This window comes from Gadus morhua, chromosome 17 (assembly GCF_902167405.1).
Source record: "Gadus morhua chromosome 17, gadMor3.0, whole genome shotgun sequence".
Lineage (NCBI taxonomy): Eukaryota > Metazoa > Chordata > Actinopteri > Gadiformes > Gadidae > Gadus > Gadus morhua.
Genome location: NC_044064.1, coordinates 11,766,090 through 11,776,682, shown reverse-complemented (window position 1 = coordinate 11,776,682; position 10,593 = coordinate 11,766,090). Strand labels below are relative to the sequence as shown.

Sequence of the window (10,593 nt, the reverse complement as noted above, 5' to 3'; positions counted from 1 at the left end):
TGTGTGTGTGTGTGTGTTTGTTTGTCTCTATATACGTGTGTGTGTGCGTGTGTGTGTCTCTATATACGTGTGTGTGTGTGTGTGTGTGTGTTTGTTTGTCTCTACATACGTGTGTGTGTGTGTGTGTGTGTGTGTGTGTGTGTGTGTGTGTGTGTGTGTGTGTGTGTGTGTGTGTGTGTGTGTGTGGTCAGCTGGGCCAGAGGTCAGGGTATTTCTGGCCTCCTCAGATGTACCCGGGAAGGCGTGTGATCTCTGGCTAGGTCCTTTCATGTCATTGTCCCCTCCTCCACCCCCCTTTACTCCACCCCTGGCTCGCCGCCCCGGCACAGCCCTTCCTCCTCCACCTCCACATCACCCATCACCTCACATCCTGCTTGATCTTGCCCCCATTCTAGCCAACCTCCCACCCTCGCCTCACCCCCCCACCCTCTCCCCCCTAGCCCCCTTCCTATCCCCTCACCTTTCTTTAATTTCGTTTTTGGTGCCGCCTCTGTCTCTCTCTCTCTCTCTCTCCTTCTTAACCATTTTTTGGTTAGTTCAACTTTCATGCATTTTTGTGATTCCACGGTGCCTGATTGTGCTTGATTCTCTGTCTCATAAGTCTCTCATGTCCGCTCTTCCTCTGTTAATAACATCCTCTATAACGTGCCGTTTATTTAACCTTTTTACATCTGGGAATTATCATTTCAGAACAAGCAGGGATGGGCTACACTAGAGCTTATAGGATGTTGTCTGAAGTGAACACTGTTTAAAATCTCTCTCTCTCTCTCTCTCTCTCTCTCTCTCTCTCTCTCTCTCTCTCTCTCTCTCTCCCTCTCCCTCTCCCTCTCCCTCTCCCTCTCTCTCTCAGATATGGGGCTTCTACAAACAAGGCTACAAGTGTAAAGGTAGGCAGACTCACTGAATCTTGCTGCTTGTGATTAACGACCCCAGATCAAAGGCTTTCCCCCTCGGGAATGATCACTCTTTCGATTAACCTCCTGTGAAGCAGCCGGCTCAGACTGCTCCCCGCTCCATGCACTCCTTTCCTTCCTCCTTTTGAACCATCGATTTGACACGTGCACGTGCGTTGACAGGCAGTGTGCGCTCACGTGCACAGTGCACATTGTTATATATTGATTGTGCACAAACGGACAGACCCGCGCCCAAATAGCACATTGACCACATTCATGACCCATTAGTAGGACTAGACAATTTTTGGTATATACGAAACATATATATAGGTAGACTCATGGTGAATACAGAGACAGGTCATTAAGAGGAAGGCAGGGGATATACAGTGAACACAGAGACAGGTCGTTAAGGAGCAGGTAGGGGTTAGACAGTGAATACAGAGACAGGTCATTAAGGAGCAGGTAGGGGTTAGACAGTGAATACAGAGACAGGTCATTAAGGAGCAGGTAGGGGTTAGACAGTGAATACAGAGACAGGTCATTAAGGAGCAGGTAGGGGTTAGACAGTGAATACAGAGCCAGGTCATTAAGGAGCAGGTAGGGGTTAGACAGTGAATACAGAGCCAGGTCATTAAGGAGCAGGTAGGGGTTAGACAGTGAATACAGAGCCAGGTCATTAAGGAGCAGGTAGGGGTTAGACAGTGAATACAGAGCCAGGTCATTAAGGAGCAGGTAGGGGTTAGACAGTGGATACAGAGACAGGTCATTAAGGAGCAGGTAGGGGTTAGGGGTAGTCCCGTTTCATTCAGTCCCTCCTACTCTTCATCCATCCCTGGAAGGCTGGTATTTAAAGAGGCTCGCTGTAGCTTAGCGATTTAGCATGCTCCATTTAAATAATCATGCACGAGTTTCTCTTGCCAGGCTCTGTTCCCTATCATGTCTGCAGCACTAATGCCTTGCATGTGCTTCTGATGCGGCAAGCTCTGTAGTAGGGGGGACACAATGTGTGTGCATTGGTGTATGAAAACATAAACATATCATTTCATGCATTGGGTGGACCCCGAGGGTTAATGTGTGTGTGGGGGGGAGAATTAAGGGAATGAGTCCTGGTAGGGAGAGAGAGACATAGAGGCTGAGAGAGAGAGCAAGAGAGAGAGAGAGAGAGAGAGAGAGAGAGGGAGAGAGAGAGACACACACACACATGTTCATGATGTATGGGGATTAGGAAAGGGTAAAGACATTCATTCACCTATTCCAATGATTGAGTGCATCCCTTTGCTCTTGCACGTGAATGTGCGTGTGCATTCGTGTGTGTGTGTGTCTGTGTGTGTTGTAATCCTGCGTGTTGCAGTGCATCAACGAGACCAGGGAGAGTCAATGAGGGAGCACACATCCATTTGTCCTCATTACCAGAGAGAGGTAGAGAGAGAGGTAGACAGAGCGAGAGACTTGCTCTTGAGACTCTCCCCTGAGAGTCTCCTGGGTTGCTCATTGTGTGCAGTATATGCGAGTGCTGGTGTTCTGCGTGCGTGCGTGCGTGCGTGCGTGTGTGTGTGTGTATGCACCACAAAAGGTTCTGTCTTTTGTTATTTGTACAGTCTTTCATTCTCATTCCCTTACTGCCTTGACTCTTCACTGCATGCAGGATACAATGTGTGTGTGTGTGTGTGTGTGTGTGTGTGTGTGTGTGTGTGTGTGTGTGTGTGTTTGCCTCCATGTGTGTGTCTGTGTCTGTTTCTCTTCATGCATGTCTGCATGTGCATGCATCCCAACAATTCACTTGCTTCCTTCAATTCAACTCATATCATGTCGCCCTGATGTCACCACCACCACCACCACCACCCTCCCACCCACGCCCATATTTGACATATAAGACCCCCACCCATCCCCTCAGACACACGCTGGCTGGCAGATCTCTTGTCCTGCACGCTCTGTATCGCGTGCTCACCGACACCAACATCCCTATCCCACCCAGCGGTTTCCTCCCCCCCCCCCCCCCCGCAGTCCAGACCTCCTCTCACAGTCTCCCTCTCTCACCCCTTCTCCCATGGCGCCGTCTCGCGGAGCTCCTCCCTCCCACCCTCCCTCCCTCCCTCCCTCCTCCCCTTTTATCCTCTTCCCTCCTCCCCCCCACCCTTCTTCCACCTCCTCGCTCCCCCCCCCACCCTCCCCCCTTGGCCATCCTCCCCCCTCCCTTTTCCCTTTTAACCTTTTCCCACCTCCCCCACACTTCTTCTACCTCCTCTCCTCCCTCCCACCCTCCCTACTCCCCTTTTAACCTCTTCCCTCCTCCTCCTCCTTCTTCCCTGCTCCCCCCCCCCCTCTTTCCTCCCCCCAGCGTGCGGCATCAACTGCCACAAGGCGTGCCGCGCCCGCCTGGCCGTGGAGTGCCGCAAGCGCACCAAGAGCATCAGCCACGAGTCTCCCCCCCTCCTGGCGGCCCGCTCCTACAGCTTCCCCCCGCCGGCCAACACCCCGCCCAGCCTGCAGGACTCGGGTAGGACAGCCCCCCCCCCCGCCCCCGCCCAAAGGGGGGTTGTGGCGTTGGGTCTCGTCTTCACGTGTTTCTGTTTGTTGTGTTGTTTTGATGTTGTGTGTTGATAGCAAATGATGTAACCCGAGCCTGACATCTGTTCTATTGTCTGTAGGTAGTGGACGATATAGCTCTATTCTGCTCTATTATCTCTAGTTAAAGCTCTATTCTGCTCTATTATCTCTAGTTAAAGCTCTATTCTGCTCTATTATCTCTAGCTAGTGGACGATATAGCTCTATTCTGCTCTATTATCTCTAGTTAAAGCTCTATTCTGCTCTATTATCTCTAGCTAGTGGACGATATAGCTCTATTCTGCTCTATTATCTCTAGTTAAAGCTCTATTCTGCTCTATTATCTCTAGCTAGTGGACGATATAGCTCTATTCTGCTCTATTATCTCTAGCTAGTGGACGATAAAGCTCTATCCTGCTCTATTATCTCTAGTGGACGATAAAGCTCTATTCTGCTCTATTGTCTATTGGGTTTTTAGTCAGGACTTTCCCGCCTTTATGGGCAGGACAGCTGGTTGGAGGAGAGAGAGAGAGGGGGGGGGGCTGGCGTACTGAGAGATCTGTGTCCTTAACGGAGCGCCCGGTATGCTGAGTGTATCACCGTTTATGAGTGAATAAAAGCAAACTTGATAGGAGCGACCGGATGTGAACGACAAGTCATGCTCACTGACTTTCAATCACGTGTGGGGAAAACACTTAAAGGTGACATATTATACCACCAGGTGTGTGTGTGATTAGCCATTACAAGCCGTCATACATCTAGATGAACATGCCCACTTGTGATGTCAGAAGAGGACAATTTTCCAAACAGCTTGTAACGGCTAATCACACTTACATCTGGTGGTATAATATGTCTGCGGGGGTTCGCATCTAGAGAACTGTTTTTGTATCACTTCTTTAGTTGTCTCGACTCATTGTTCTCTTCCTTCAAAACCCCGAAAGAAATGTAGAGGGTGAAACTCCTGAAGACACTGTCACACAGAGACACATCATGTCGTTCACACCCGTTAGAAACAGCTATGGGTTCCTGAGCCTTGATACGAGTGACTCACTTGATACGAGTGGCTGGCTCGGATTCACATTGGGTGTTGTGATCAATGCAACAATGCCATTAAATGTGTTGTTCAGGCTGTAGCTCATAATGTCTTTCATTGACTTACCGTGTCCCTTGCCCCCCCCCCCGCCCCTTGTCTACCCTCCCACGCGCGCACACACACACGCCCGCCCACAGTGATTGCAGAGGAGGACATAGAAACAGTGGAAGAGGGTGTGTTTGACATCCACCTATAAGACGGTGAGTAGTCTGGTACCTGTGTGCTGTTCACCTTTAAGTAATTCCTTACAGGAGTTGTTTGATCTCATCTTTTTTTTTTAAGTCCATCTGTTGAAATTAACACCTCGCGTTTTCCAGATGGCTCCGTGTAGAACAGACCAATCAGCGCTATTCTGAGGAGCTGCCGTGTATGTGTCTGAGAAGATTGCAATTGCGCTGAACACAAAATGGAACGGCTACATGCTGCCACCCAGTGGACGCACGCCGCTACTGCAACAACAACAAAACTAAAACCACTTCCTGCCACTAACTAAGAATGTGATGAGAAATGTGAACTCAGATCACAATGTCCGGGTTTTTCTATGTGAAACCCTGCATTTTGATTACATGTGAAACCCAAAGTGTTATGTAGAAATAAATCAGTGGAATATTCATATAAATATATATTCAAAAGATATCCACACAATTGTATTTTCTGTATGAAGATTTTACCATTAGTCTATTTTGTGGATTAATATGCTTGACTGCCAATGGGAATGCCTGACTGTATAATACATAGTTTCCTTTAAAAAGTAAATAGGTGCTATTGCCAAGAATGTTAAAGAAAGCTTATTTTATTGTCTTTCTATGAGAAACTTGGCTGTCTCAGCTTTTTATCTCCGTTTGTATTGTCTTCTTTCAAAGTCGATTTACAGCGAACCATTATGAAGCGATTTTGATGTCAGATAAAACGCACGCAAAAAAAGAAAAGAAAAACAAAGAAACACAACGCTGAAAACATAATTGCGAGGTAGCTCACTTTGACAACAACCACACAAGAGTGACAACGGTTCCCGTGGCTGTGGTTGACAGTTATAATTACAATAGACTCCTTTATTCTGTCATGTTGTTAATATAAGAATATAAAACCAGAATATAAGTATAAGTCTGTTTGTAGCGTAATTGCCCTTGTGTTGTTGTCAGTATAAAGTATCCTACTGTTTATATTTTTTACAAGCCAATGGATATACTCTATCTCCATGAAGTATTATGAATGTAGCAGCATCAACACACGTTACTTATTCTGACTCAAATCCTCATGTTAGTGTTACTATATTGAGGTAGACGTAATATTCAGGACATATCAAGTGTTAAACGGGTTTCTTCCGCCCTCTACAGGACATCAGTGGTGACATGAAAAGATTGCATTGAGAATATTTATTTTGATGCGATGCAAGCTCAATCTTGGTATGTAACCGTGTTGCTATGCGTCTACAAATCTGGACTTTAAATCAAAAAAAATGTTTCGTCTTAAACAAGATAGAAAAAAATAAGATAAATGAATGATAAGTGAGCAATCTTTTTGTATATAATGTGGCATCCTGCTCGACGTGAAGACCAGTCCATGTGAATGAAGTGTTCAGGCTGATGCAAATGTTATATTGTGGTCTGTGTACAGTTCTCTTGATATGAAAAAAATTACAGCTTGCTCCACTCAAATGTGCTTGTATGGTTATACACGTCTTTGTGACAATAACATGTGTGTAATAATAACAATGATATACAAAGTGAATTTGTCTGTTTTTATTTGCTCTTCTCGGCGATTCTCTGTTTTTACTCTAGATGGTGTAGTCGAATATGTATAGGGGAACATAGGATCTATTTTATATAGTGTAATATTTATAACGGAATAAACAATACATTTCTATATTTAAACTACATAGCCGCCAATCAGTAACTGTACTTTGTTAAATGTATTTCGGTTCGGCCTTTTCTTCCATCAATCGAAATTAAACTAGATTGGTATAAACCTCACTATATCTGAAACAGGTAGTCCCCTGTGGAATATCACGAGTGCCGCTTGCGTGTGCGAGTGCACAGGTGCAGTAAGCATTAGACTATGAATAAATTACCTTAGAGACCTTTTCTATATGTCACTGCAGCATAAAGTTAAATAGAGTTGAATAATGTCAGATGAAACGTGTCATTCAAGAAAGTAAATACATGTTTAGATAGGTGGCGACGGAGAATCCAATAAGACTGACTGGTTAAAACGGGTCGGGGTGTAGACCCGTAGAGAGGATTTACTTTGAGAGATTCTATTTAGAGATGTTTAGGTTTGAGTAAGGGGGTCGTGTTTGGGCGAAGGTCAGATTCCAAGAAGAAACTCAATTTCTATTTACTTTTTTTATTTATTTTTTTAAATTGATCGTTCTGAATGTATTTGTGAAACTGCATATTGAACAATCCCCTCCACGGTACCGCTCCTCATAAGCATAACGAATTATTCTTCATTTAGAAAAAAATATCCGTTTTAAAAAACTGCAAAAACAAGACCTAAATCAACTAGGGTAACGCCAGGTGTCGAATTGTGAGAGGCGAGAACGTGAGACAAGAAAGAGAGGGGGTGTTCGTGTGTGTGCAGGTCTATGGCGGTAGCTGCAGCAAAATAGCCTGCAGACGGAGTGATATCGATCGGAAAGGGCCGAAATGAGATCGGCGATCGAACAGCACTAGCCCAGGCCTCCAGCTAATGATGTGCTAATGAAATAGCCATGCATTTGTTTTAAATGGACGCGGCGGGGTCCGCGATTAAAGTACTACGAAACTAGGATTTCTTCTGAGAAAGGTTCAAGCCAACGCTTTTCTATGAAATTGAAAATGCGTCCAGAATGATGGGAACCTTCAATCATTAATGCACAGAAGGATCCGGCGCAATGCGGCGGTGAATTGTAGGGAGTCACAGGAGAAACTGTTGCTCATGGAGGTCTACGTATAATGAAAAAAATATCGATTAGATGCGGCCGCCTGTCAAGAGTTGTTGAGTATGGAAGCTGGGCCAAATTTTGGATGTTCGCCTGACTTGGTGGAGTGAAGAGTACAACATGCAATTAATTCGTTAGATTTACAGTTTTTTAGTTCCACTCCAGAGCCACTGCAGTCCCCATGTCTAACGCTTGGTGGCATTGTGGAGCTGTTGAATAAAGCGCCAGTCACAACGGACTGTCACCTGATTGGCCTGAACATAAAATAAAGAAAGACCTAGGCCTACTTTTGGTGTTTTAAGGGAGACTATATAATAATAGAACTCACTTAATTTTATTTTTCTAGAAAGGTTTTACTGTCTATGTAGCCTATCTCATTGTCTCCACGAGAGTAGAGTAGACTGATAGAATGTCCTATTCACGCACGCACGCACACACACACACACACACACACACACACACACACACACACACACACACACACACACACACACACACACACACACACACACACACACACACACACACACACACACACACACACACACACACACACACAGTTCTCAAAATTCAAGTTATTGTGAGTCAATTAAATAATATTTCCATTATTAAACCCCTCCAGTAATAATACCAAATCTTTTAACCCTCAATGGTTGAACGCACAGCAGCAGCGAAGGCGTTTCTTCACGTACATGTTGAATGCCATGGCAGTGTTGGAATTTATCGGAACAACACACAATAACAAAGGTCAGACGTTCATCGTGGTGCTTCCAGAGGAGCCTTGAGGCTTCGCTCTCCCTCTCATTTAATTCTTATTCGGTTCACCCTTCCCGAAAGAAACAGAATTTCCTGTGTGATATGGGAAGGTTGTCTATGGGGAAAGTTCCCGATTTAATAAATTGGAAAAGATCTCAACTGTGATGAGCTGGGGGAAGCAAACTCAGTCAAGGTGTCGTATTTAGCAAGCCAGTGCAAAACGTATAAATAAACAGCTGAAACTGTAAACAGTTGCCCGAGGCTGTTCGACGACAAATAGTCCATAACAGTTGGCCCTAACTCAGAAAATACGTAATTCAATTTCTTTTAAATTCTGCTTAAAAGAACCTAGTAAGGGCGGGTGAGAGCCACAGTGATGAGCGGTTGAGACATACCGTATCTAAGGCCTATACATCTAGCCTAGCCGTGGGAGCTAGCAACGCACCACCTAGGAGTGTTTCCCATCACGTTAACGCAGTGCGCGTCAGTATTACATGTCGTTTCTGCTCAGCTACCTCCAAATGTAAATATGGATTATCCATTAAAAGCTCTACTCCCTGCCTGAGTATACCGACCTTTGAGGTGTTTTTTTTTTTAAGGTATCGACTACACGAGTGAGATGCGGTTTGAATGCCCGATTAGACGCCAGCGTGAGGCACTAAATGATGCATGTTGTTCATTTACCAGTGGCGTCTTAAATGTGCCAAAGGAAAGAAAAGGATATCCGCACAAGCGTGGTAATCGCTCTGATTAAAGCCCTCCGATTCTGAAGTAAATCCTGTGAAAGTAGGTATCGCTGTAAAATAAATATGGTTTAAAGTGCGCGTTGCTGCAGCTAGTTTTCATCCAGAAACGGACGGCTTATCAGTCGCTATTGTCAAAACCGAAGATCCCCCTTTTCACCCACAATCCACCCGTTTCTCGTGACTGCTTCACTTTCATTTGACTTCATTGTCGTTTTCTTTTCCTCTTCCCTGTTGTTCCCCCCGAGGGCGACGCGGCTCCTCGCCTCGCGCCTCCACGGGGAAGACGCACGCCATCTTTCTCCCGCTCAGAATAGCTGCCTTGTTTTCCTCCCGTTGCGTAACGGCCCTTGACGGTGGACACGGAGCGACGTTAGCGGTGGTGGGCTGATGGGCGACAACACGCCCTTCCCCGAGGGAAGTGTGTTTTGGTGGGAAGGGGAAGTCGGCTCCTAACGCACACCACCGTTCTGTTCTGTCCTGTAGCGTTTGTCTCTCTCGTGTTGCCTCTCTCAAGCCCATCTCTGTCCTCCATGTCTCTCTCTCCCTATGCAATTAAATTCAGAGGTAAAACACGACAAAAGTCTAAAAACATTAGACACCAGCCCTCAAACTAAACACCCTCTCTCTGTTTCTCTCTGGGTGCACAACATCCATCCCAACATGGGTGGGAATAGAAGGGGCAGCGAAGAAATGGAAGACGGCCGACATGGTGGTTAGGTGTTGATATTGTGCCCCCCCCCCCCCAACATCAACACCATAAGTCCTAAACGCCGGTGTCGCTCTGGAGGACCGAGACGCAAGATAACATTTTATAAGATGGTAAAACGATGCTCAACAGTCTGAACAAAAACCTTTTAGGTTTTCATGAGATTAGGCCTCAGAGGCATGTAAAAAAGAAAAAAAAAACACGTGCCTTTATTAAAGACCACTTAGGCTACTGAAGACCACTTTTATGACGCCGTCTCACCTTCCGTCCCCCACAGGTTTAGTGGAAGTATATGCGTTTGTCATTGTAAAAAAAAAAACAGCTGCCGTGGTGGTGTTGGGGACGTGCCCGCCCATTCCTCGGTTTCTCTCGTGGAACTGCCTCCGTCCACGATAAAACGAATGGCGGAGAAACACTTTAGCTTAACGGCCGCGGCTCTCAGTCGTTTGTCCGAAAGCACCGTACAAACAAACACACGAACAACCTCGCCCTGTTGCCGTGGTCATCGTTGCCCCCTTCTATACGACGTACACGCTGAAGCTAGGCCGCGCCTTGTACCGACGATCCACTCCGAAATAAACTTCTTTCCGTCTTCCCGGAAAACGCAAACGAAAAAGAAAAGAACAGAAATTCACAAAGACGCCCCGGTCCGTTACCTCCTTTAAGGCGAACATTAACTGTACAGTACTTTGAAAAGCCGGTGGCTACATGCTGGCCTCTATGCAAAGACTCAATCCACACAGGCCTCAGTCGCCGTAGGTTACGTGCATCTCACCGAATGTCACGGCCATGGAAGGCCCATTGCGTCTTCCTTGCTACGTTATCCTTCGTGATAGATGAGTCAAGGATGTTTGTCAAGGATGCTCATTTGTACGATACATCGTCTTTACATTATGATAATCTCGCAGAATGAGTGACTTTTGCCGGACAT

General features: G+C 46.0%; 1 protein-coding gene across 3 annotated transcripts in view; it reads left to right on the top strand.

The window, feature by feature from the left end:
* LOC115529693 (RAS guanyl-releasing protein 2) overlaps window positions 1-6,262 on the top strand; it is a 46,486-nt gene extending 40,224 nt beyond the window's left edge. For 2 of the 3 annotated variants that reach the window (XM_030338645.1, XM_030338643.1), the window contains 4 exons: window positions 851-887; window positions 3,232-3,390; window positions 4,669-4,731; window positions 4,849-6,262. In XM_030338645.1, the coding sequence (XP_030194505.1) occupies window positions 851-887; window positions 3,232-3,390; window positions 4,669-4,727 (255 nt within the window). In that variant the 3' untranslated portion in view covers window positions 4,728-4,731; window positions 4,849-6,262. The remainder of the gene's footprint in view (window positions 1-850; window positions 888-3,231; window positions 3,391-4,668; window positions 4,732-4,848) is intronic. The other variant, XM_030338646.1, reaches the window with a different exon arrangement.
* The last annotated feature ends 4,331 nt before the right edge of the window (window positions 6,263-10,593 follow it).